The 26,365-nt window shown below is 37.7% G+C and overlaps 1 protein-coding gene across 2 annotated transcripts; it reads left to right on the top strand.

Annotated features, from left to right (window-relative positions):
- Positions 1-363: 363 nt before the first annotated feature.
- On the top strand, positions 364-25,233 carry pspc1 (paraspeckle component 1). 2 transcript variants are annotated; one of them, XM_063466043.1, is made up of 10 exons: positions 367-963; positions 1,184-1,333; positions 1,445-1,596; positions 2,411-2,506; positions 2,650-2,846; positions 3,184-3,268; positions 3,562-3,667; positions 9,471-9,528; positions 13,002-13,138; positions 13,542-15,783. In XM_063466043.1, the coding sequence occupies exons 1-10, from the start codon at positions 583-585 to the stop codon at positions 13,725-13,727; spliced, it is 1,548 nt and encodes a 515-aa protein (XP_063322113.1). In that variant the 5' UTR covers positions 367-582; the 3' UTR covers positions 13,728-15,783. The 2 variants fall into 2 exon arrangements, with proteins under 2 accessions (XP_063322114.1, XP_063322113.1); XM_063466044.1 differs by lacking the exons at positions 9,471-9,528; positions 13,002-13,138; positions 13,542-15,783 and adding an exon at positions 23,227-25,233 and having other exon boundaries at positions 364-963.
- Positions 25,234-26,365: the final 1,132 nt, after the last annotated feature.

Below are 26,365 nucleotides of genomic sequence, written 5' to 3'. Positions count from 1 at the left end.
CTTCTGTTTGATATTGGGCTGATATATGGTGCTTTGAACATGTACTTTTTGGGGGTGAAAAAATGACGTTATGTCTATGTTTATAATAAATCATTTTGATTAATTGACCTTCCTTGTTTAAACATGCTCCATGGTGTGTTCTGTTCAATGAAGGTTCTGTTGAATCGGGCAAGTGACGTGTCCAATGAAGCTTCGGACGTCATTGATCACGTGACTGTTTAGACGAACCAAGCCTCGTTTCGGAAGTGTGTTGAATTTTTTTGACACATGCGCCGGAGCTTCAGCTTCAAACGTGCTGTCACTAGTAACAGGGTCAGTCGCAAAAGTCTCTTCTCACAGTTCTCACTGTTTTCTACAGTAATTGGTAAATACTTCTTTACACTAAAACGAACCATCAAATCCTGTAGTGACTATGGTAACGTTTACCCGATGCGTCTGCCACAAATCTCACGAGAACTGGAAGACAGTTGCGCACGCAGCCGTCGCCATCTTTAAAATTAGAAGGAGGCGTATGCAGGCATTGCTGGTGTGCAGCCAGTTAATTAAACTTGGACAAATTTCCACAACAAAAGTATTCCAAGCATGGCTAATCGAAATATGCAACAAGTTAACATGCAAAGCAACAATTCTCCTCAACCGGCGAGACGCGGAACCGACTCACCGGCCGCGGAGCAGACACCGGCGAACAAAGACAGCCCGGCCCCGCCGCCGAGGCAGTCCCCCGTTGCTGAACAAATGGAAGGAGCCGTAGAAGGAAGCGGCGAAGGCCCGACAGAAATGACCCTAGACATTACTAGTTTCCGAAAGCCCGGTGAAAAGACGTTCACTCAGCGCTCCCGTCTTTTTGTCGGCAGTCTCCCGCCGGATATTCCAGAGGAGGAGTTCAAAAACATGTTTTCTAAATATGGGAACGTCAACGAGGTGTTCATCAACAGAGAGCGGGGCTTCGGCTTCATTCGTTTGGTATGGAAAATAGTTCTACTTGTTGGTTTTAACGTGAAGCGTCAAATATAATAAACACACACACACACACACACATATAGCAAGCAATATATTGGAAGCTAGCGTCTTATATCTGAGAGTAAATTATTTATTTTTATTTTTATTTTTGCAATTCTACATCCTATACGTTATGTCAGGCACACTTTAACAATGTTGAGGGAATGCGTCTTTATCCCTTCAGGAAACCCGAACTGTAGCAGAGATCGCTAAAGCCGAGCTGGATGGGACTATTTTGAATAATCGACCAATCAGAGTCCGCTTTGCCACACACGGTTCTGCGCTCACAGTGCGCAATCTGCTGCCTGTGGTGACAAATGAACTGCTGGAACAGGTAGAGTAGACAAGAGAAGAAAACTACTTAGTAAAATCTGCATGTCTCGTTCCTCTGTATTGCTACGATGATTTATGCATTTATGGTTACCTAACTTCGCTGTATCCTCAGGCGTTTTCCCAGTTTGGACCAGTGGAACGGGCTATTGTTGTGACAGATGACCGAGGTCGTCCCACTGGGAGAGGCATTGTGGAGTTTGCAAGCAAAGTAGCAGCGCGTAAAGCTCTGGAGCGGTGCACCGAGGGAGCACTGTTGCTGACCACGTAAGGAGCCGAGGGATGAGGCTATTTAATGAGCTGAAAACATTTGAATATGTTCATTCTGGTGTTGAGTTTGTAATTACATTGGGTGCTTTAAATTAACTTGTTTTTATTTTAAAACTGCAGCAACACCACATTAGGTCCTTGCCATTATAGAAGTGAAAAAGATGGTTTTAGGATTAATTTTGTCACCCTTCATCAGTATCCCCAGTACTTCCTGTGGCAATGTTTCATAGGATTAATACAATAAGTCTGAGTGTACAGATACATGAGTCTGCACAAATTGGACATGCTTTCAGAACTTATTTCCATAATCACTTTGTCACAAATATGTGAGCAATATAATCAAACCATTCTCCGGTGAGAGTTGTCACACGAATGAACTCCTAACTAAATCTCCTGGGACTTCAGCTGGTGACAGTAGCAGTAGCTTAGCATCACATGAACCAGTTTTCCTCCTACTGAACATTCTAACAGACCCTACAGCATGGAGGAGATGTCAAGAAGCTGCAGTCCAAGATAATGGAGCTGGAGTCCATCTGGAGAAGCAGCTGAAGGGTACTGAGAAATGCTTGAATAGCAGCATGGACAGTGAGCCAGCAGTTGTGCAAAAAATGCAGGCCAGGAAGGGCTGGGGATAGCTGGTGAGAAGTGACTGAATTTTTAAAATAAGAGGAGATTGTCCAGTGGAAAATTAGCTGTCCTCATGAACAGGAAGGGTAAAACAGGTGCCAAATGCATATATGCGGGTCTCCCAAATTTTATTAACCAATATCTGCTAATGTTAGTATTAACACAGTTTCTTCACTTTTTTCAGAACACCCTGTCCTGCCATTGTGGAACCTGCAGAACACTTTGATGATGAGGATGGCCTTTCTGAAAAACTGCTGCAAAAGACTCCAAAGTACTATAAGTAAGCAATGAGTCATTTTGCAGTCACATCGTAACTCAGTGGATTTGTTTCCTTCCTTTGATACTGTTGTAGACAACTGAAGGTCCGTATTAGAGGAATGCTATAATTCAGATTTATTGACAGTACTTGCGTTTTCTCCACAGGGAACGAGAACAGAAGCCACGTTTTGCTCAGCCCGGGACGTTTGAGTTTGAGTTCTCATCTCGTTGGAAAGCTCTTGATGAGATGGAGAAACAGCAGAGGGACCAGGTGGACAGGAACATTAAAGAAGCTAAAGAGAAACTGGAGGCCGAGCTGGAGTCAGCCAAGCATGAACATCAGCTCATGTTAATGAGACAAGGTGTGGTCTGTGGCCTTTATTGCTCATTTTTACATATGGAGTTTAATACCAGCCTGCTAATGTGGATAATATCTAGTAATGTTTTGGAGATGCTAATCAGCTTTTCGCATATATTTAGATGGAAGAAAAGTATATGGACCTTTCCGAAATGAACTGGTTAATAATACTGTTAGGGTTTTCTCTGATTTAAAAAATTAAAGAAAGAAAAATTGTTATTTCACAGAACTTTGTGAAAATAAATATCTTGCAATATAATGTAGCCTTACAATCAGTTGCCTTTCCAGTGAGTCTCTCATTTCTTGGATGAACTTTTTTACGTTTACTGTCATTGATCTAGACCTAATGAGACGTCAGGAGGAGCTGAGGAGACTTGAGGAGCTTCGCAACCAAGAGCTACAGAGACGAAAGCAGATAGAGATGAGGTGTGCTTCTTTATTTAAGCAGTTAAAGTTCATGAGAATGTGATTGGTATTTCCTGTAAAGGGCCAAATGATTTTGTTTTGCTTCTCTTGAGGCACAGATCTGTTAGGTTAAAAGTCGTGGTTCATTTTTACCCCACTTGTCCCATTTATTTTGGTTGTTTACATATTAAAAATAAATGAAAATTACTGGACTAGAATCAATCTGACGATAAGAGCCTTTCTTTTAAAGCTTATTGAGGTTTGTGTTAATCGATCTGCAATTGTTCACACATTGTTCACTCTTTGCTTTGTAGGCACGAGGAGGAGAGGAGGAGGAGGGAGGAGGAGCTGATGAGGCACAGAGAGCAGGAGGACCTGAGACGCCAACCAGATGGCTTCAAACCAAACTACATGGAAAACGTGAGTACAGCTGGAGCACATACATCCACCTGCCTGGTTACTTTCTATACTGATGTGAGGGTACACAGCCACCTAAAGTTAATAGCATCTGCCAGTAATGTAACCTAAAGGCTGGTGTTTTTTTAATACTTTCTTACTTAATACCTACATACACAACCTGTATATTTATGCACGTCACATCGGACCATACAGTTTTGTTTTTTAATTCGTTTTTTAAGAAGTCTAAATGTAAAAAAGCACAATGTAGGAATATAAAGAGATTGACTTATTGACTCTGATGAAACTACCTAAGTAGTGTGATACACCCTGTACAGCCATCAATACAGAGCTGTACCTTTACATCTTACTTCATAACTTTCAGTTGTTGGACTTTGTTACTAGTAGTGTGTCTTATCTGTTGCAATCAGTTTCTTTTATTCCTTTCTTGAGGAAGTAGTTTTAATATGACAATGTATCCTGTACTTCATACATCAGTTCCAAAATAACCCATAATTTTAACACGCTGGGTTGGTTGAAGTTATAATTTTTGGCTTCTAAGAGCAGAAGTAGTGTGAGTATGTCAGACCACATGCACAAATGTTGGGTTTAGTTTTGGCTTCAGGTCGCTATCCTTATAGAAACATCCCCAGAACTGACATTTCTTTTATAGTCAGACTTGTGTAGAAATCTAGTTTGACAGCAAATTTGATTAGTAGGAAAAGTGCTGCATGCTCTTTTGTCAAACTAGTGAAAGAAATATTATTTTTTGGAAACTGCGAGCTTGGCATGTGGCTGTTACCGTAGTGGTTATTTGGAACAAGAAGTTACACCACTTAAAGGTCAGGTATCACAGGCTAGCTTGCTAACTTTAATAAGTGATATTATTAGGAATGATAACTGTTTCCCTTTCTCTGGTCACAGCACTTGGTCATACCAACACTATTGTGTGCATTGTAGATATATAAATAGCATCAGATTCTTCTATTTGCCAAAACTGTAAATTGGAATCTTTCGTTCTGTAACTGTAAAATAAGCCAACTTATGCAAAAATAAGCAGAAAACACAAATTTTCTAACGAATGACGACACTGATGAAATTTCATGATTCAAAACATTTGTGTAACGAGTTCACTGGTATATTAACTTTGTACTCAGTTTATACGACTAACAAGTTAATACAAATAGCTAACATGTAGCAGCCCTCAGTGATAGTGAGGGAACTTCAAGATTAGCTTCACTTCCCTGACCTGGTGGCTGTGTTTATATTTTACATACAGCCTGTGGTCTTTGCTGAGCAGAACATGTTTTTCCTGTTTGGATTTATTTTGCATCACTTCAACTGACAAGAATCTGACTCACTATATTTTTTTGTAGTTTTTCTACAAGCTTTATTTGACTTCATCTCCTGTTTATGAAAGCTTGTAATGCTTTATTAGTTGCAGTCAGAGCCATTGGATACTGAGAGTTGTCAGTGGGGGTTCAAAATGCATGATTATTGTGATTGATGTAGAATTCACATAGTTCCTGAAATGGTTATTAGGCATTTCAACTGTGTAAATATGTAGAGAAAACTGTGTTTGTTCGTAGTTAGTACTCAATAAGTGGTGACCTACAATATTTTTTAATACCATATTAATGTATATGTGGTTTATGCATATTTATTTCTAAGTAAAATAATAAAGGATTAACGGTAAGCCTTATTTGTTGTCTTAACATAGTCAGTGATACATGTTCAGCATGTTGGTGTTAATTTGTTTCTTTTTTTTCTTTTTCCTCATAAAGCAAAAATTAATTGGTTGTGCCTAGAGCTGGGCGATAAAACGATAACGATATGTATTACGAAATAACTTTTTCTCGATAGAAAAATTAAACTATTGCGATAGACCTCATCTCTCTCTTGCTCTCTTAAAAAAAGAAAAGAAGAACAGCCAATCCAAATTAAGTAGCGCAGAGCCGAACCAATCACAGCCGCAGCGTCACGTCACGTGACTTGTTACGTACAGCACAAGTACCAAGCCGCACATTATTATTATTATTATTATTATTATTATTATTATTATCATTAGTAGTAGTAGTAGTAGTATTTCGTAGTGATGTGTCGGTCGCGAACGAAATGGCTCTTAGAGCCGGATCTTTGACGTGAACGACGCGAGCCGGCTCCTTATCGCGACCCGTGGGGGGGGTTTCTTTCTTTCTCTCACCCTCTCTCTCGCACTTTATTTCCGCTTCACTCCGCACACGAGCCTTGCGCTTTGCGCTGGGAAGAGGGGGGAGGGGCGGTAGTTACACTCGCAGTAGCACAGGAACAGAGAGGGAGAGAGAGAGAGAGCCAGGGACAACAACGTCACATTAGAAAGGTATAGTAATCATCCACAACTATTTTCAGTTGCGGATGATAAAGGATTCAGAAAGTTCAGAAAGCTATACAACAAGGAGAGATTGAAAATTTCCTTTTAGTTCTCAGTTTATTTGATATTGACAAAAGTTAGTCAATTTTGTCTGTTCTTCTGTAAAACAAACTAAGATTTATTTTTAGAATTAATATTTTGTTTCTAAGTGGAATTGACAATTTAGTAGTTTGTTTTGTTTGTTCTATTTTGAAACTTAAACGCTTTAGCGGCTGCCTTTTGTGTAGTTTGCAATATTTGCCTTTATTTATCTGAAAAAGTCTGATGTTCCTTAAGTACATCTACCCTGTTGAACTTATTATGGGAAATAAATATTAAAATCAAGACAAGCTGCTGATTATTTCACATTTTACTTGTGAGCAACGGCACATTTAAATCTTACAAATATAGTTATTTGGCTTATATCGTGATATATATCGTTATCGCCTGAAATGAAAAAAAAACATATCGTGATATGAAAAAATCTTATATCGCCCAGCTCTAGTTGTGCCACATTTATGTGTCTGCTAACAGTATGGAATAACATAGCCTAATCTGTCCACTGCAATCACATACATCATTAAATCTATGTAATCACACATTACGCTGTAAACCACCAGCATGCTTTAAGTAAACTGGGTTTAGATGTGCTGTTACAACATCTAGTGTTGTTCTTTAAACGTGTTATCTTTAACAAACACGTCCCAAATGTATGTGCAGCTATAACTGCTCCACTATTGTGAGGATTGGCAATCGACTCTTGGTGTTTTTTGATTGTTCTTATTTATTTATTTATTTATTTATTTATTTAAATAAATAAAATTGTAATGAAGCAAGAAAATATGACTGCAAGACTGGTCGTAGTTAGGACGCTCATAGAAACTACATCCGTCTCAGACTTTGTGTAGTTCAGATGCTGAGCTCATAAGATCATGACAATGTTTTCAAAACTTTAAGCTGATTTATTTTTATTTCTTAAAAGGGGTCTTTTTAATTTTTTAGTTTCTTAAAGAACTACAATAAGCTTTTATACAAAATAAAAATTAAGTATTAGCAGTATTTTTTGCAGAAGTGTTGTTTTAGGTAATTAAGCTATTAATGTCTCAGTGCTCAACAGTCGTATGTGACAGTCCACCTTTTGGTAAGGATGTGCCTTAGTTTTGTTTCAGTTAGCAGGATGCACATGCACTAAACAAAATTTGAAGTCAAACAGTGCAGCTCTGTTGCACTGCCAGTTTCTAAATTAAAGTTCTCATGATCTCAATACAGGTTGTGTGAAGAGAGTTTTTGCTACATAGACATTTTTGCTAAGATTTTTTAAAAAAAAGAAAAATATTAGTTATGTAATAAAACATGTGACATCCACCCCAACCTGTTTTATCTTTTTAAAGTGTAACATGTAGGGCTTAACTTTGAAAATATCTTTACAGAGTCTATAAATATCCAGTTTTTAAACATGCTGAGGGCTCTGTATATGATCAGCTAGTAAAAAGCAACATTTAGTGTTAACAGCAGTGACTATTTGTAATGATCTGACTATGCTGTCATGTAGGTGTGTAGCTGTTCGTATGATACTGCATTTTATCAATTTCTGTTATAACTTTTCTCTTCGTGTCCTTTGCTGTGTTTAAAGGTCCTGTTGGCGTCTCTTTACTTTCACATAGCAAATGGATGCTGAACAAATGTACCTAGACCTACCAATGTTTGCCATCTGTCTCTTATGACTTTTAGTCAGAGTAGTAATCAAAAAATACAGTACAAAAAATGGAAGTATCAATGAACATGAACATTTTTGTAGTAGGATACCTGAGAAAGAACAATTAGAAACCACTTTGTATTAACCAGACAACTAAGAGGGTTTCATGTTTTGTTTGTCAGGACATTTGCCACTTAATGTGGATATAGTATATATCCACATAATAGTAATATCTTGCAATGATGAGTAAAATATTTTTTTAAACTTGCTCATGTCCTTGTAATTTGTAGTACTTAGGTGTAGGTTGTAGTACAATGTTGTAGGTTTTATTGTCTCCCAAGAATCTAAATCTTGCATTTGTTGCTCTCTAGTGTTTAAAGTAGCAGTAAAATAATCACTGTTTGATAGATACGTTACATTAGTGCAATTTTAGTCAGTTGTCTTAAAACTGCAACATAGTAACCATTTAAAAGGTAAGTACAGTAAATGGTACAGAAGTTTAGAATCACAGTATTTCCAGTAACTTGTTTCCTCTCTCACCTTCCCCAATGATATCTTTGATGTAGGCCACATTCATGATTGTTGTTGAACTGTATTATGAAAGTCTGTTGTATAGATTGTGATTTAATTGTGAAAATGTGCATATCGACCTACTCATACAAGTTTTACTTTATATTAAAATAGAACATTATTTTTTTTATGTTTTCTCATACTAGATTTGGTCTGTTTTGAATCTTAATTACTTTTTGTGTCTGCAGGATTATGTGTATTAGAGTGAGTGTAAATATACATATGTATAAATACTCCGTGTTTTTGTTGTGTGTGTGTGTGTGTGTGTGTGTGTGTGTGTGTGTGTGTGTGTGTGTGTGTGTGTGTGTATAAATGAAATGTCTTAGTAGGGGTGTTGTGTGCGTGTGGAAAAGCGAGCGTGACCATGGGGTCGGACACACCAAAATGACCTTTTAAACGGGTATCACCAAATCCTTGCCTGTTAATGTACATGTACATAGATTTTTGACTTTGGGTAAATATGGTGACTGTGTGTTTTTTGTGCTTAGCTTCCAATGCAAACCAAAAATTACAACACTAGTTGTTATATGATATGTTTATTTAAAGAAAACCAAGAAAAGAACTTCAGAACAACATTTTTGGATTTACAAAAATTACAAACCAGTTATATTGTATTTATATATAATATTTTTAATTATTTAAAGGAGAAATGCACTTGTACATGCTGTACTCGGATATGTCCAAGTGCTTTCATTTTTGTACTGATGCGGATCTGTATTGCAAAACCTGTTGTTATTGGTAGAGAGAGAGGCAAAATGGACTCTATTTACTTTGTTCTCCATCCTTGACATTCTGTAACTTGATAAATTACAGCAAATGAAGGCTCCCTTACAGTATTGTTGCAGTCACCATGCTGTCCTTGGATTCACATATGAAGAACTTGCTTTATGAAATTTCTTTGCCAACTTGGTGTGTCAGATTTTAAGTTTTATTTGATACAGATTTTTACAAAAGTAATTTGTCCTTCTTTGAATAGAGTCAAAGAAGCACTAAAGCTAACGCTAAATTCTAGCTTTACTACAACTGCTATTCATCCAAGTGTGAGATTGCTTGTGTGCCATTGTGTGAAAATGTAATGATTTGTGAGTGTGAGTGTTCTGCAGTTGGCTCTCCGCTGAGCGTTTGTATTTTAGCAGAGTGTTATTCTGAAGGCTTCTCTTCACTTCTTCCAGAGAGAACAGGAAATGAGAGTGGGTGAGCTGGGCCCTCGTGGAGCCATTAATATGGGAGGTATGGGCATCATTGTGTAAGGACTGGTTAATACAAAAACCAGATCAAGTGATTTGTTTTCATGTATCAGGTTTATTCTTCTTGCATCCCTAGTGGCTTATTTCCAACACTGCAATTAACATATATTGGAGAGTTTTTAATGCTTTTTCAGTTGGAAATGGAGTCAGTTGGGATGCAGTACACAGCAGTAAAAATAAACTATGTTCCTCACAATAACATGGACTTGATACTAACAAGAATTTACAGTGTGCTGAATGGGTACTGTCTCTTAGGGTGGTGGGGTTGATAGTTTGAGAACTACTGGATCTCTGAGCCTTCATCCTCAGCTCTGTGTGGGTCTGACATAATGGATAATAAATGTTAAAAACATATTCATTTATGTGATATTTTAAGTTGTACAAGTCTTGGCCTTTAGCCTTGCAGTACATGCAGACATAATTCTTTTTCTTTTATGTTGGGAATACAAATCATGTCTTCAACAATTTGTGATCTTCTGAGTGCAGGATGAGGGGCTGGGGACTGTTGGATTCTGATTATATAGACTCGACACATTAATCTTAATGTTAGCTGTTTACCATAAAGATCATAACCTAGGATTGCACATCACCTTATAAACCATTCTTCAGTAACTCATTTAAATGTACTTTATAGCAAAATGTCTAGCTAACTTCATTTAAAGGGAGTACTGTATCTGGTTCGTAATTGTGCTTTTCAGTGTAACTATCTACAGTGCTTTTAAAAAAAATGATTTTCTGGTGTCATACATTTGACTTGATTTCTTCTATTTTTTTTCTCTATTATCTTTAAAAAGTCAAAGTATTCCTTAGTCATTAAAGAAGCTTAATATTACAAATCTTTTGGTACACTGTAGATTTAGGGCAAGCGTCTGGTGGTACTCTAACTCTGCCAATATAGAAGCATCTGAATACATGAATAATTCTGCAATCTGTGAACAGACTATAATGGAGCTTAACAGAAGCTTAATGGAGCTTGCAGTTTTTCTGCAAAAATAAAAGCCGTTATGTCTGTGCTTGTTCCATAACGACCTTCTTTAGTGCCTCGAAAAAGCAAGATTAATTAGTCTTGTACTGTATTAGATAAAATGGGCGACCCAAGCAGGGGCTTCAGTTTATATTGGACCTTATAGTTTGCCTTGTATTGGGCAATGTTGGTGAGTGATTTCTGTTACAGAACAATTGCAAACTACTTGCATAGAATATGTATGAATTCCACTTCTGGAGCTCATCAGCTGCTAAATTCATGTTCTTTGTAAAAGTAATGTCAGGTCATCAGGCATTGTTGGCACCACCAAATTCATGTAGCTTAGCTAAGTTATAGCACCATCAATTCTTGCTAACGTTATTGCTATGTGAGTGGAAGTGCTAGTTGAGTAGCTTTACAAATTACTTCATCAGCTAATGTGATCCATGATATTAACTTCAATAATAAACAGTATTGATTTTAGCTAACAATAAATTATGTAATTGTACATGGCAATGGTTGATTTGTATTTATTTTTTTGCCTTAACAACTAAAAATAATCCAAGACACAATTGACGATTTGTTAGCCAGCTAGTTGTAACTTGCCTGCCCTACCTTAATCTGTCTTTGATAACTTTGTGGATTGCTGTAAGAGATCCATGACATCCAGTGCAGTGTTATAATGTATGACAGTCTTTTATGTTCCATCAAGGTTTAGCTAATGTTAAAACAGTGTGCAAGCTATCACAGAAAACTGTTAAGGTAGATGTGTAGCATCTCCAAAATCTCACAATTAAAGTTACTTCTATGTAAGTAAGAGGAAATTGAATATAGTATCCTTAATCATGTTTTCATTAGTGTAGAAACCCATGTAATTTCGATATATTTTTGTTAGCTTAGAAGGTACGTGGAAACTGCAAATCCACTTTCACTAGGCCTGTCATAGTGTGTCATTTTTCTCCAGTGTCCAATAATAGCCAAACACTGAGCTCTATGTTTCTAATATATATGTACAGAGAGAATTACAAATACTGTAGTTGGTTTCAGTCTGCTACCTGATCTCTACCAAGTCCTACACACTGCTTCTTTAACACGTCATTTGTTTTAATATATAAATGGTGTTAGATACACTTTGAACAACTTTCTTTAATTTGTTTTCTTTGATATCACTTTCGCCTGTCCTAGTGACAACTCCATAAAGTTCTTTTTCTGAGTATGCTACTTTAACCAGTGAATGAAATAATATATGAATACACTGAATTTATTGCATTGTTTGTAAAAAATATATGTAATTCGTTTTTTTTGTTCCTCTTCGTGTCTTGGTTGCCCAGCTGGAACTAATTTACTGCAGAGTCTGGCAGAATTATGATGTTGCTCTGAAACTATTGATTGGGGGGTTTGTAGATGTTTGTGTTAGTTAAACTGCCTTCGCTGATCTAGTCATGTTGATTATGCCTGAATGCAAAGTAAAATATGTAGTATACGTTTTATTTATTTGTTTATTTATTTATATTCTGATAATAGTCAGTTTTCAAATGGTGATTAATCCTCATTCAAAATGCTTGAAAACTTGTGTGTACAATGCTTTTTCTATCTCCTATAATTTAGAATGATTGATTTTCTTAAAGAATGATTTTCTTTATTTTTTGCTCACATCTTTTATCATGTAAAAGAAATATTGGCCTAATTCAGTAAATATGATTACAATGATTCTGAATTGAGAGTAATGGCCATTTTCAAGTGAAGTTGATTATTAGCTCCAGTAGAGTACAGAGTCATCACAGTAAGTATTTTGTGGTGTGGGTTAAATAGTGAATCAGATGTTTGTGGAAGTCTTTTTGAGGTGTTTTTTTTTTTGGGGGGGAGTCGACTATTACTATCTAGCTTCACCAGCTCTGTATTTATTGTGATTATGGTGATGTGCAATCCAAGGGTTATTAGAAATCTATGGACTTTAGGAGTTGGTGTTATTTTTATTTATTTATTTATTTTCTGTCTTTTACTTACCATGAGGCAGCCTTTATAATTCTGTCGGAACATAGTCCCTGTCCACTATTTTAACTTAACGTTGGTTTTTGGTTGTAAAATATATTTATTTATTTTTATCTCAAGTATTATGGTCTTGTCTGTCATTTGGTTGGTTCATTGTTGAATTGCCATGAAATTCTGCAAAAACATTTGGGTGATGTATCCTCATTATTCTGGTGACCTTGGCTTTATCTTGTTTATGTCACTCTGAGGTTGACATCCTGGTTTTAAGTGTGATGCTGATGAAGATTTGGATGGATTCCTATGAAATTTCTCAAAATAGTAATTCCCTTTTTGTTGCTCAAGTACATCTTGTAGACTCCAGGATCTTTTACCTTTTGACCAAAAACCAATGTTAACTTTTAAAATATTAACAATAGCTCTGTCTTTAAGCTACCGTTGATTGCATTAATTACACTAAACTACCTAAAAGACCAACCAATGCTCCGTTGTTTTGCGTGTAGATGGCTATAACCAGGCCTCTGCGGGGCCCAGTGGTAACCAAGGTCAAATGATGGGCATGAGTGGAAGGGGAGGACCCACTGGCCCAGAGGGAACAGCAAAAATGGGGACACCATTGATGTCAGAGAATGGAGCCATGGTAATGTATATAGAAAAATAAAGAAATGTTTTTCCAGAAGAAAAGATTCATTTGGCTTCCAAGAAATTTCTAAAAATGATTTTAAAAAGTAATTAAACATCAGCCAAGCCTTAAAAACATTATACTGGGAAAAAATGAAGATTTTAAGAGCTTTGTTAAAACTGGAAACCTAACTAACAGTTTCATTCCTCTCTCTCCCTTTGTCTACGTGGTTTATTTCTCTCCCTTTTACTCTTGGATGATGACGCTTGGATCAAACTAAACACTGACTGAACTTTGAAAACCCATTCTTGAAAATCCTGCTCCTTGGTCCTTGCCCTTCTGGCCTCTGTTCATGTCTTTGTGGGGGGGGGGAATTCTCTAAAATTCCCATTTCTACAACACCTATCTCATGATAACACAGCGAAATGATAGATACCCACAAGGCGGACCCATGGGAGGGCGACCCGATGTTGACTCTCCAAAGCAGCAGCAGCCACAGCAGCCAGCACCATTGGGCCCCCAGGCTGGACCGGCTCCAGGATTTGGGAGGGGCAGTCCTGTGGGGGGAGTCTTTGATGGACCAAATAACAAGCGTCGTAGATACTAACCTCTCTTGGTATTCATGGATCTGTGTTAATGAGCCCTAATTATTGTTTTTACAGTTTACAAGCCCGCTACCTTTCCTGGGCATTTATTTTGTAATTGATAAAATTACAGAACATGCTTTTTATTTAAACTTGTCCTCAGTGTTTACTTTTTTGTAGAATATGATTCTTCCCTCAGTGGTCTGAATGAAGCGGGGGTTTTTTCATTGTGGATCCATAGTTCCATAGCATTTTAAGGGATGCTTTTAAGGGTCGGCAGGTTTGCAGTCGTAATGACTTCTATTGTGTGAGATAAACTTTTAAGTTGGTTTAAGGGAATTTTAAAATAAGGTTACAAAAACACAAAGTCAAAGTTCTCAAAAAATAGTGGTGCTATTCCTGCAATTTGACAGTCAGCACCAACAAATGTTACAGTTTTAAATAACAAATATTAAGTGAACACAAGAATGTATGATAACATGTTGCCGTCCTCAGTGTGTGCTGACCTGTATGCAGGCACAACGAGTAAACGATGATAACTATGGGTAGGAACTGTACAGTATGTACTATAGTATGCTATGGTGATGTTTCACCTACAAAAACAGTTGAATGATGCAGTGATTCAGCAGTGATTTTTTTTTTTTGTTTTGTTTTGTTTTTTGTTTTTATTCATTACAAGACAGTTATGATGCATCACATTTCTGTTTCTTCACTACACATTTACCTTACAGCACCAAATCAAGACATTGGTATGGGAAGCCATATATTATTATATTGATATATTGTTGGGTCCCCCACCGCACCCTTCCAGTTATGTCAGACACCCGGTAAAAATGTTTGCCCCGAGATGTTAGGAACTGCTTTCAGCTCCTGTTATGTGTTCTGCTATGCTCATCGTAACAAGCTGACGAGCTTTGTCAGCATGGGATTTTGAATATCTCTCCAAGACTGGGTTATCAAGATTAACAAGTGGTAACCTTTTGAAATATTTATAATTTGGCATAGCAAACTGAAACTTAGACTTGTTACTTTAGATTTGAGTCAAATATTGAAGTACAGTATTTAGACAAAAGTACTGGGTAGATTACATCTACAGGAGCTGCTCAGCCATGGGACTACATGCCATGAAACTCCTGGCTTACAGTTTTTGTGCTGATGTTAATGGTAGAGGTGGTCTGGAACTTGGTTGTCAGCAAATGTTCCACACTTTGTATCCATGCAGCCAGTGACCCCACTCCAAAAAGAAACAGTTGCTAAGTTGCAGTTTTTGCTAAATCAGTGGTCCCCAACCCCCCGGGCCACAGACTGGTACCGGGCCGCGAGTGTTGAGGCTTGGGTGTGAAATTTATGGTCTTCAGGGTTTTTATTGGTTTTTAGTGCTATTTTCTTTTTTTATCGTTAACTCTGTTTCCCTGGATCTTTTCCCGTGTGTTATGAATAAATCTTCTTTTTTTGGTACCGGTACTGGTTTTATTTTGTTGTATTTTTCCACGACACCTTAAAGGCCAGTCTGTGAAAATATTGTCAGACATAAACTGGTCCGTGGCCCAATAAAGGTTGGGGACCTGCTAAACGCTTCTTCTTTGCAATAATACCACATACAGTTGATTGTGGTGATATATCAGAGGCAAGATCTTTCACAGGCTGCCTTGTTGCCAGCCGTTTAACCCTGTACTTTTGTCCATGCAGTGTATCTCCATGTGACTGTTGGTTGTACTTGCTTTTTCTGACATTTTCCAACCTACAGAACCATTAAAAGAACACGTGCTAGCTTGTTCTTTGAATTTTCACATATTCCTATATTCAGTATTGGTTTTTGTGGCTACCTGTCAGTGCTATAATGATAAATATCCCAGCAAAGGTAAATTGCTAGGAAGGTAAATTTTTATGTCCTTATAATACTTCTTTTTTTTTTTCCTTTGTGTTTTGATCGTGGTGTTTCCTTTGCACATTCTTACAATTTTTGAGGAGCTGTTCAGACTAATGGAGAGTGAATGTTTCAGCAGCTTAAATCATCCTGTATTTGATGGTGAAGAGAAATAAAACATTTGTAGGAACTTGTTTCCTTTTAATCAAAAAGTTTCTTTTTTTTTTAAGCACTCCTTACACTTACTGTGTAGTTAAGACTCTATCATGAGTAATGTGTACTGCTTTTAATAAAATTACAGTGGATCTACTTATCCATGAGCACAAATTATGTTGAACAGTGCTGTTGCGTCTTTTCCAGATAATTTTTGCATAGTGAAGGTCATCTTCCTGTTGAAGAGGGGAAGTGTGCCTAATCAAGCAGTATCCACAGGGTGTGGCAATAAAACACCCAAATTTCTCTTACCATTAGCAGAGCCCCCTCCAAACCACATTTCTTCCACTATACCTGAAAGAGTGTCAAGCCTCTTGTCTAGCGTCTTTTTGTTTCGTCATTAATTGTCATCCAATCCCCCCCCTTGTTTTTGCCCAGTGTCTTTGTTTCTTTACTTTTCTTGTTCTTTTAATGTTTTGTCTCAGAGGTTTTTTCTTTCCAATATATGTTAACACCCATCATTGTGGAGTTGCCTGTTCACTCTTGATTTTGAAAGTTTTGTATTGTGGGAACCGTTTAATGAAGCCACCACTTGAAGACATGTTAAGTGCCGATCGAGCTATAGACTTCAATTCATCCTGCTGTGTCTTTGTATTCTTGTAAAGCCCACTTTATGCAGGTCAAGTTTATAATGCAGCACTTTCCGCTATAAATACAATAGTGAAAAAATGATTTTTCTAAAGTAAAGTGTGTACTGGCTCCAATAGCGGTTTCCTCATAATGCTAATTTGGCAGTATATCATTTGCAGTAATTTTCTTTTATAACAGCTGTTTTTAATGTTTTTAATTTGCTTCAAGTTCCAAAATGATCTCAGCTCCATCAACATTGTTTAAAATACACAAAGAAGCAGAACAGAGCGTAGTAACGCCCTGCTATTTAGCTGACTGCAGTTCATTTTCACTTGGACAAAAAAAAAAAGAGAGAGAGAGAGATTCAGGAATCTGGAGTACTTTGTGAACTGGTATAGCTCAGAAAAAAGTAGTTGAATAAATGGGCTTTTATTGTAAATTATGGACAAAAATAGAAAGATTGCAGTTGATGATTCGTGTCAGCAACACGGTGTGTCATTGGACCAAAGGAGTTAAGCCTGCTAGGAAAGGACTTTTGTAAATCATTTATTGTTGAAATATTTCTAATTCTACATTTGCAAGAGAAATTTTCTTTCAAAAACAAGGATATTCTAAGTGACTCAGTGTTTGGGCTGTGTTTTATATATTTTTCAATTCAGTTCAGTTTTATTAATACAACACCAAATGACAACAACAGTCACCTCAAGGCACTTTATATTGTAAGGTAGAGCCTACAATAATACATACAGAGAAAAACCCAACAATCATATGACCCCCTATGAGCAAGCACTTTGGCGACAGTGGGAAGGAAAAACTCTCTTTTGACAGGAAGAAACCTCCAGCAGAACCAGGCTCAGGGAGGGGCGGGGCCACCTGCCGCAGCTGGTTGGGGTGAGAGAAGGAAGACAGGATAAAAGACATGCTGTGGAAGAGAGACAGAGATTAATTCAAACATGGAATTAAATACATGGCTGAATGTCAAAGTTCAGCTTTAGTGAAAATTGTTTCAAGTTACTATAAACAATATCAATTAAATTGTAATAATTTAATGTAAAAAAAGGAAAAACAGTTAAACAGATTCTTTAACTTTTTTTAATTAGAGATTAAATATTAATATACAGTGAACAATGACGTTCAAATTTTTGTAAATGATGCACAAACAATAATTGGTATGCTGCATTAACATTTTAAGCCCCACTCTGTGTGTGTGTGTGTGTGTGTGTGTGTGTGTGTGTGTGTGTGTGTGTGTGTGTGTGTGTGTGTGTGTGTGTGTGTGTGTACTGTTGTCACCTGTTTGCTGTTTTGGTGTGGGTGAGACCCTTCTCTTTAGATTGCTTTTTGTGCGTCTTTGTGTGCCCTGTCCATTTGAAAGGGGTGTGTGTTGCAATTCTGTACATAATCACGTGCTTCACTTTGTTAAAAAAACAAAAGAGTGTTCCTGGTTCTGTGTCAGTGGATCTGGGAAATGTGACCGATGCTAAAGAATAGATTACAGCAGGTAAATAACTTTTTCCTCTCTTCATGTTTGTATTCTAAATCATATATAAATGACTTGTGTGCTTTTCATAGTTTAGTCTCTGTATGTATAAGTGGTTCAGTTTAGTAAATCATCAAGAATGATTGATATGTGCCTTTCTCACGGGTGCAAGCTATGTGAATATATTTAACAGTGTGCATATTATTATGAAGTCACTTTGGGGTGTAAAACTGTGGACTTGATCCATTTCTGTGTGTGCCCTTACCATTCTCGGTTTGCAGTCATAATTGAAAGCATGATTGTCAAGTCTTTTTTTTTCTTTTCTTTTTTGTGGGAAGCAACAGAATCAATTTGATCTCATGTTGGAGATTTGACAACCTTTTAATGTAATAAAGCTAAACCTGAGATCAGTTAATCGTAAACCTTTAGCATTACCAAATGCTATGACTTCATGCCCACAATGCATTTCTACTGTGTTGACAGATATCCACTGAAGTTGTTACATGAGCGTTTACACTCATGTAACACCACTTGTGAGCACAAGATGGTGCAAGTCATTAACACTTTATTCTTAAAGGGAAAAAGGAAAGACTCACAAATGGGGTAAGGCTAAAACATAATTAAGCACTTGGATTTTCTAAAGGGCAATTTAAAAAGGACCTTTACGAAAATTAAGTTGAACAAGATCACCACTGAACAGTCTTAATTTTTCTCCACTTTTAATCTTTTTCATAAGAGGCTGTTGTAGATCAACGATGCATCTCAGCTCACCTCCTTTACCTAACCATCTTGGGTGTGATATAAGCCACGAATGAGGTTTCTGTCAGCAAGAAGGATTTAAGTCTCACAGTGATTCTGTCTCCCTACACTTCAGGAGCTTTATTGTCATTCGCATCACATGTTAACATGAGGTGGAACAAACTTATGTACACACGGTCACGGAGCAAAAAGAAACAAAATAATGAAAAAATAATAATTTTTTTTAAAGTAATAAATAAATAGTTGGGGTTTTTTTGTTTGGTTTTTTTTGTTTTTGTTTTTTAACAAACAGAATAACAAGTAATAAAACAATAAAATAAATAATACGATAAGTAGAATGCAACCACCAACAGATTACGACGTGATTGAAGCTTTATCACTTACAGTGGCTTGCAAAAGTATTCGGCCCCTTGAACTTTTCCACATTTTGTCACATTACAGCCACAAACATGAATCAATTTTATTGGAATTCCACGTGAAAGACCAATACAAAGTGGTGTACACGTGAGAAGTGGAACGAAAATCATACATGACTCTAGGGCTGCCACGATTAGTCGACTAGTCACGATTACGTCGACTATCAAAATCGTCGACGACTGATTTAATAGTCGACGCGTCGTTTGAAGCTTTGTAAGATCACAAAAGACGCAGGAATAAGTAGCAGGATTTAAGAGTGTAATAACGGAGTGAAACAGAAGATGGCAGCACTGCATGTACAAGGATGCCAGCTGCCGTTAAACCCCGAAGAAGAAGAAGTAGCTCTGTCCCAGAATTCATAGCGCAGCCCAGCTCAGTTTCCAACAATGGCGGCAGCTAATTAGTTTTAATATTACTCTTATTATTCTTTCTGGGTCACAAAATAAACGTTTAACATGTTTTCAGGCGAGAATGTAACTGTGTAAACCTCAAATATCTGCTCAGTTTATCAAGACACCACATATTTTCAAAAGCGCTCCGACGTTTTCGGAGACGTCTGTTAACCACTAGCTCGATAGCTAGCCGGGGGAAAGGCTCACTAGAGCCCGTGAGAACACCGGACTCCCAGCAAATCGTTTTCAAACCCACCGCCGTCTTTCGCTACTCAGGTTAAACATGATACATAAGTCACTTAGATAACTTAAAAATGTTATTGTTTGGCTTTTTTTTTGTATTTTATTTGTTCCTGAGTAAATCGGTTTGGCTGAGATTAAAGTTATAATTTTTACATAGCTGAATAAACGTCAAGCAGACAACTGGTTATCAGAAGTGTGAGATGCTCGAGAATATACTCCGGTGTCCTGTTATATTTTAGATAGCAAGGAGTTTATTAAACTTCACCGAAACAATCTGCAAATTTCATTAAAATTTAATAAACTATCATCTCGTCTTTATTTTTAGTTAGCACATACTTTAAACACTTAAAGCTGTAAGCTAATGATCGTTATATAAGAGCAGATGCTGCTGGTGCAATAAGCTGTACGTTTTACATCCAATGGATGCATGACCTGATTAGTCGACTAATCGCAAAAATAATCGGTGACTAGTCGACTATCAAAATAATCGTTTGTGGCAGCCCTACATGACTCCAAACATTTTTTACAAATAAATAACTGAAAAGTGGGGTGTGCGTAATTTTTCAGCCCCCTGAGTCAATACTTTGTAGAACCACCTTTTGCTGCAATGACAGCTGCCAGTCTTTTAGGGTATGTCTCTACCAGCTTTGCACATCTAGAGACTGAAATCCTTGCCCATTCTTCTTTGCAAAACAGCTCCAGCTCAGTCAGATTAGATGGACAGCGTTTGTGAACAGCAGTTTTCAGATCTTGCCACAGATTCTCGATTGGATTTAGATCTGGACTTTGACTGGGCCATTCTAACACATGGATATGTTTTGTTTTAAACCATTCCATTGTTGCCCTGGCTTCATGTTTAGGGTCGTTGTCCTGCTGGAAGGTGAACCTCCACCCCAGTCTTAAGTCTTTTGCAGACTCCAAGAGGTTTTCTTCCAAGATTGCCCTGTATTTGGCTCCATCCATCTTCCCATCAACTCTGACCAGCTTCCCTGTCCCTGCTGAAGAGAAGCACCCCCAGAGCATGATGCTGCCACCACCATATTTGACAGTGGGGATGGTGTGTTCAGAGTGATGTGCAGTGTTAGTTTTCCGCCACACATAGCGTTTTGCATTTTGGCCAAAAAGTTCCATTTTGGTCTCATCTGACCAGAGCACCTTCCTCATGTTTGCTGTGTCCCCCACATGGCTTGTGGCAAACTGCAAACGGGACTTCTTATGGTTTTCTGTTAACAAGGGCTTTCTTCTTGCCACTCTTCCATAAAGGCCAACTTTGTGCAGTGCACGACTAATAGTTGTCCTATGGACAGATTCCCCCACCTGAGCTGTAGATCTCTGCAGCTCGTCCAGAGTCACCATGGGCCTCTTGGCTGCATTTCTGATCAGCGCCCTCCTTGTTCGGCCTGTGAGTTTAGGTGGACGGCCTTGTCTTGGTAGGTTTACAGTTGTGCCATACTCCTTCCATTTCTGAATGATGGCTTGAACAGTGCTCCGTGGGATGTTCAAGGCTTAGGAAATCTTTTTGTAGCCTAAGCCTGCTTTAAATTTCTCAATAACTTTATCCCTGACCTGTCTGGTGTGTTCTTTGGACTTCATGGTGTTGTTGCTCCCAATATTCTCTTAGACAACATCTGAGGCCGTCACAGAGCAGCTGTATTTGTACTGACATTACATTACACACAGGTGCACTCTATTTAGTCGTTAGCACTCATCAGGTAATGTCTATGGGCAACTGACTGCACTCAGACCGAAGGGGGCTGAATAATTACACACACCCCACTTTTCAGTTATTTATTTGTAAAAAATGTTTGGTATCATGTATGATTTTTGTTCCACTTCTCACATGTACACCACTTTGTATTGGTCTTTCACGTGGAATTCCAATAAAATTGATTCATGTTTGTGGCTGTAATGTGACAAAATGTGGGAAAGTTCAAGGGGGGTGAATACTTTTGCAAGCCACTGTATATAATGAATATAATGCTGTTTGATACAGTTTGCAAAGTGTGGTGGAGGTATGGTCTTTGGCTCTGCTGCAGGGGAGGGGTGGTGCCGGGGAGGCTGATGGGGCAGCTGCTGCTTCCAATCTGCTCTCAGTACCCACGCAGTAACGGGCACGCTCCGGGACAGCAGGGACTCCCGTACCGCCACAACATGTCAGCTTCCAGCTGATGATAATAATAATGGATTGCATTTATATAGCGCTTTTCGGGACCCCTCAAAGCGCTTTACAATATCACTATTCATTCACTCTCACATTCATACACTGGTGAAGGCAAGCTACAGTTGTAGCCACAGCTGCCCTGGGGCAAACTGACAGAGGCGAGGCTGCCGTATCGCGCCATCGGCCCCTCTGGCCATCACCAGTAGGTGGTAGGTGAAGTGTCTTGCCCAAGGACACAACGACCGAGACTGTCCGAACCGGGGCTCGAACTGGCAACCTTCTGATTACAAGACGAACACCCAACTCTTGAGCCACGATCGCCCGTACAGGATCAGGTGGTCGACCCCCTGTCCTGTACATAACCACCGCTCCCCTGTAGCAGAGCCAAAGACCACACCTCCGCCACACAAGGCTGTTCTGTTAGTTGGTTTTGGACCCTATAATGGACCAGTTCAGGGCAGCCCAGTGGGCCCTGTGTTGTGGACACCTGCTCAAATGCAGGTCACACGACTAATCCATCAGCATGGTTTTTTTTTTTTTTTTTAATCTTGTATAATTTGTATAGTTGATTGCCCTTACCTAAATTGTATGATTTGAGATGTTTAGGATTTGGTCCAACTGATGTCTCAGAGCATCAAGAGGGAGTCTTTGCTCAGTATATCTTTATCATAGTAAGATGATGATTTCACAACTTATTACACATTTTTATGTTCTGATATTTGCTACCAGATAAGAGATCTTCCCATAGTCTAGTAATGGTTTATTTTGTATTTTTCTTTTAAAAGACAATGTTCAAGTTGAGAAGACAAATTTGCAGTGCCAGTTGACGTGACAACCAAATTTGCTACCGAGCATTGGCTTTTTGACCCGTTTGGTTCTCTGTATTTCAAACAGTGTTTGTGTGTGAATGAGAATCAATTGTCCTGCAGTAACTGGGCAGCAGCACCAACTCTTACTTCTTACTTGCTAAAGACCATTTGCTTTTCTAAGTCAAACCTTTGAGCTGAAATTGACCACACCTCGATTCTTAACAAAGATGAGTTGGACCACTAGACCGCAAACTTCTTAACAACCAATCCATCCATCCTCTTTATAACTGCTAGTTTAGCACGTGTCCACGTATATTGAAGCACACATTCCTGTTTGATTCCAGTGGAAGTTTTGTTGAAAACAAAAATCAGTCGACTTCTCAGTTGGTCCAAAACCATCAGTTTTGAGGTAGCTTTGGCTTTATTTATTTACTTTCTGGCTTCACATCTACATTACTCCAGACTGAGTGAAAATACATAGTTTCTGCCCACTATCGTTTGCATTACACTTCGCACTTATGTTTTACAACTTTAAAGTTTCAGAGTTGTCCTTAGTCATGCTTTCAGTCTTGGAAAACAATTGCTTTATTTCCTGTATTTGTCATGTCTTACAGATCCTGCACTGATTCCAGTGATCCAGCCAAGCAACAGGTAAACTGTCTGTGTATGCTTAGTTTAAAGATTTCTATTTGATAAATCGACACAGAGCCGTGACATCGTAAATTGATAACACTCCACAAAGATTTGAGTTACATCCACAAAGATCTTTGACGTCAACTTCATGATTTATTGGTCAAAAATGACCAAAAACATTATAGCTTAGAAACTGTGATTAGGGATGCACCGATATCGATACTGGTATCGGGGCCGATACTGTAAAATGTGTGTGTACTCATACTCGTAAAAGTTAACCGATACCATTAACCGATACTAACTTTTTTCATTAATCAGAGGGTTGTCATTTCTGTTGTAGTTTTTTAGATTGGCCACTAGGGGGACATCCCGCGCTAAACAGGCACAGGGTTAGGCGAGTGAGACTGGCGGCTCCAGATAAAAAAGAGAAACTGGAGGATGCTGTAGCTAGGCTAAACAAAATGTCAGCAGTGTGGACCGGAACAGCCAACTTTAACTCAGGTTTTGGAAAAGCGATGAAAAATGTCAAGAGAAAATCCACGGGCAGTTAAAATAACAGAGGCTCTGACTCATTTTATCGCTCTGGATGACCAGCCAATGCCGGTTGTGGAAAACATAGGGTTGCACTGTCTTCTCAGCATACTCAAGCTGCGATATGAAATTCCCAACCGCCCATACATTAGGGAGATAATGGTGCCAAAACTTTCTGAAGAGGTAAAGACAAGCAGTGTGTGCGCGATGTCAGTCCTTGGTTTAACGGCACAGTGGACTGATGATCCACGGGCAGATGAGGAGTTTGTTCGTCAATGCCAAATACTTTCGTTATTTTGTTTGTTTGTTTACAATATGGACACTCTGCAATAATTTAAAAGTTTATTTTATTCTCAAACCTAATTTGTATTTATTTTATTCCAAACAGAAGTGTTTATTTATTATTCTGAAAGCTCGAGACAGTGCCCAATAGTTCAGTGATATTTTGTTAAATTACAATGTGGAGACTCTGCAATAATTTAACAGAAGTGCTTATTTTTCACTTGAAATTTTTTTGTGGTCATTTTTATTAAGATTTTATTTTTTATCGGCAGAGAATAAAATAAAACCTGTCTTCCAATTCATTGCATTTGTGTGTGTGTGTGTGTGGTAGAAGTATCGGTTTTTGTACTCTGTATCGGCAAGTACTCAGATCCAAGTATCGGTATCGTATCGGTTTGAAAAAATTGGTATCGTTGCATCCCTAACTGTGATTATTGTCAACATATAGAACTAGAGGAAAAAGATTTAAAATATCATGTCACATTTGACCTCTGACCTCTCTTTGAATGTCAATAGATTGATCTGAAGGAGAAAGTGATGCTAATGTTACATACAGCTTTTTTAAAATGATAGTAGGTTTCCAGACTGACAAAAACATGTTGGCCTGGGAGACTTTGAGTATCATTGATAATTACATTATGCCTTTAAGTATATTACAGTTACAGGTTATAACTGTTTTAATACATAAGAATTTGAAAACATGTAAAATGTTTTAAATAAACGTGTTATCACAAACTTTTTTCACTGATATTTATTACTAAATGAATTTTGCTTAAAACAAAAAATAAATGTGCAAAAAATGATGGGAAGTATATGTAAATGGGTTTCAACAGAGAAAATAGCAAAAGGCTGCACTTTGTTGTGCAGTCTTCTTAAAGTATGTTTAAAAAGAACAAGGAAAATAGTAATTACAATTATATTCCCTTAAAAGTAAATGCTGCCTTAGCTGAGGTTTGTGCTTTGAGTACTTCTTGTTTCCGAACCCCTTATTTTTAGTCTTGTTAGTCTTAGTCATATGTCATTAATAATTTTTCCATTGAATTATGATTTAGGTGAAGCCAGCATTGTGTAGTTATAAAAGATTTTAGATATGAAAGGTGGTTCATATCAGTTGGTCGACTTGTTACAGTAAAACAAATGCATTTAAATTTCTACTCCCACAGGTACTAAATGATTTACTGTAAATAAAAAGATTTGTAAAACCACAGTGCTGTTGATGACTCTGATTTCTCACCTTCTGGTTCTACACAGTCATCGTTTAGTACTCTTTATTTTTTCTGTGTCACAGTAGTAATATGGCCTCGGCTGTATAAAATCTGAGTTTTTAATAATAGTCTTTTTGTTTTATTCTTGATACAGCATGAAGGATTACCCTGGGGTTTAAAGCCACTTTTTGTCATTAAATGTCTAACTACAAGGGAGTATTTTATCTGGATGTCTGGGGCCTGGGTCTCCTCCATCCTGTGGCTCCATGTACCTACTATTAAATACTTAAACGCTTCCACACACAGGTGTTCACATTGTCTGGATTGGCTGCTGCCTCTAAACATGTTATGTATGATCAATACTTTATGCTGCTCTTTAACATTTAATATTTATTATTTACTGCTACTTATGCATATACTGGTTGTTGCTGTGGTTTCCCTACTGTGTTGTTTTCTTTGCTTTTTTTCAGCTGGTAGTCAAACAGATTTTCAGTGTTTTTTGTGTGTGTGTTTTTTTTCTCTTTCTCTCCCTCTTCTTCTGTTAACTTTCTCCCCAACTTCTCCTTCTTTCTTCTTTCCCATCCCCCAGTCCTGTCTGTTATGATTGTAATAACTCAAAATAAAAATGAAAAAATCCTAATAAAATTCTAATAAACTACGACTATCAAGTGGACCAGTATAGCAAAAGACGTAATGGTCCACTTGTGAAAATAAATCTGTTGGGCTTTTTGTTTGGCCTTCAGACAACAATTCTCACTGCTACACTGCCAAACAAGACAGGCAAACAAATAAATAAAAGAATAAGAGGTACGTTGACTCACTGCCCAGCCTGAGTTCAATTTTAAGTACTATCTCTTCAACAGAGGACATTTTGGTTACAGAATTATAATCGCTATTTTTCATATTTTGTTTGTACTTTTAGTCAATTTTTGAACTAATTTTTTAAGACATGAAGGCTTAAAAAGTAACGAATTATTTAGAAAAATTTCTTTTGAATACATATATATAGTTAAATTAGGTGGCAGCAACATGTGTCTGTGTTGAGAGTGGGCAAGAAAAAGCTGGTAAAGTAAATGATACTGAAAAGAAAACTCTTCTGGAA

The sequence above is a fragment of the Pelmatolapia mariae genome, linkage group LG23, assembly GCF_036321145.2.
Source record: "Pelmatolapia mariae isolate MD_Pm_ZW linkage group LG23, Pm_UMD_F_2, whole genome shotgun sequence".
NCBI lineage: Eukaryota > Metazoa > Chordata > Actinopteri > Cichliformes > Cichlidae > Pelmatolapia > Pelmatolapia mariae.
Note: the sequence above shows the minus strand (reverse complement) of the source record. Positions and strands in the feature narration are given on the sequence as shown.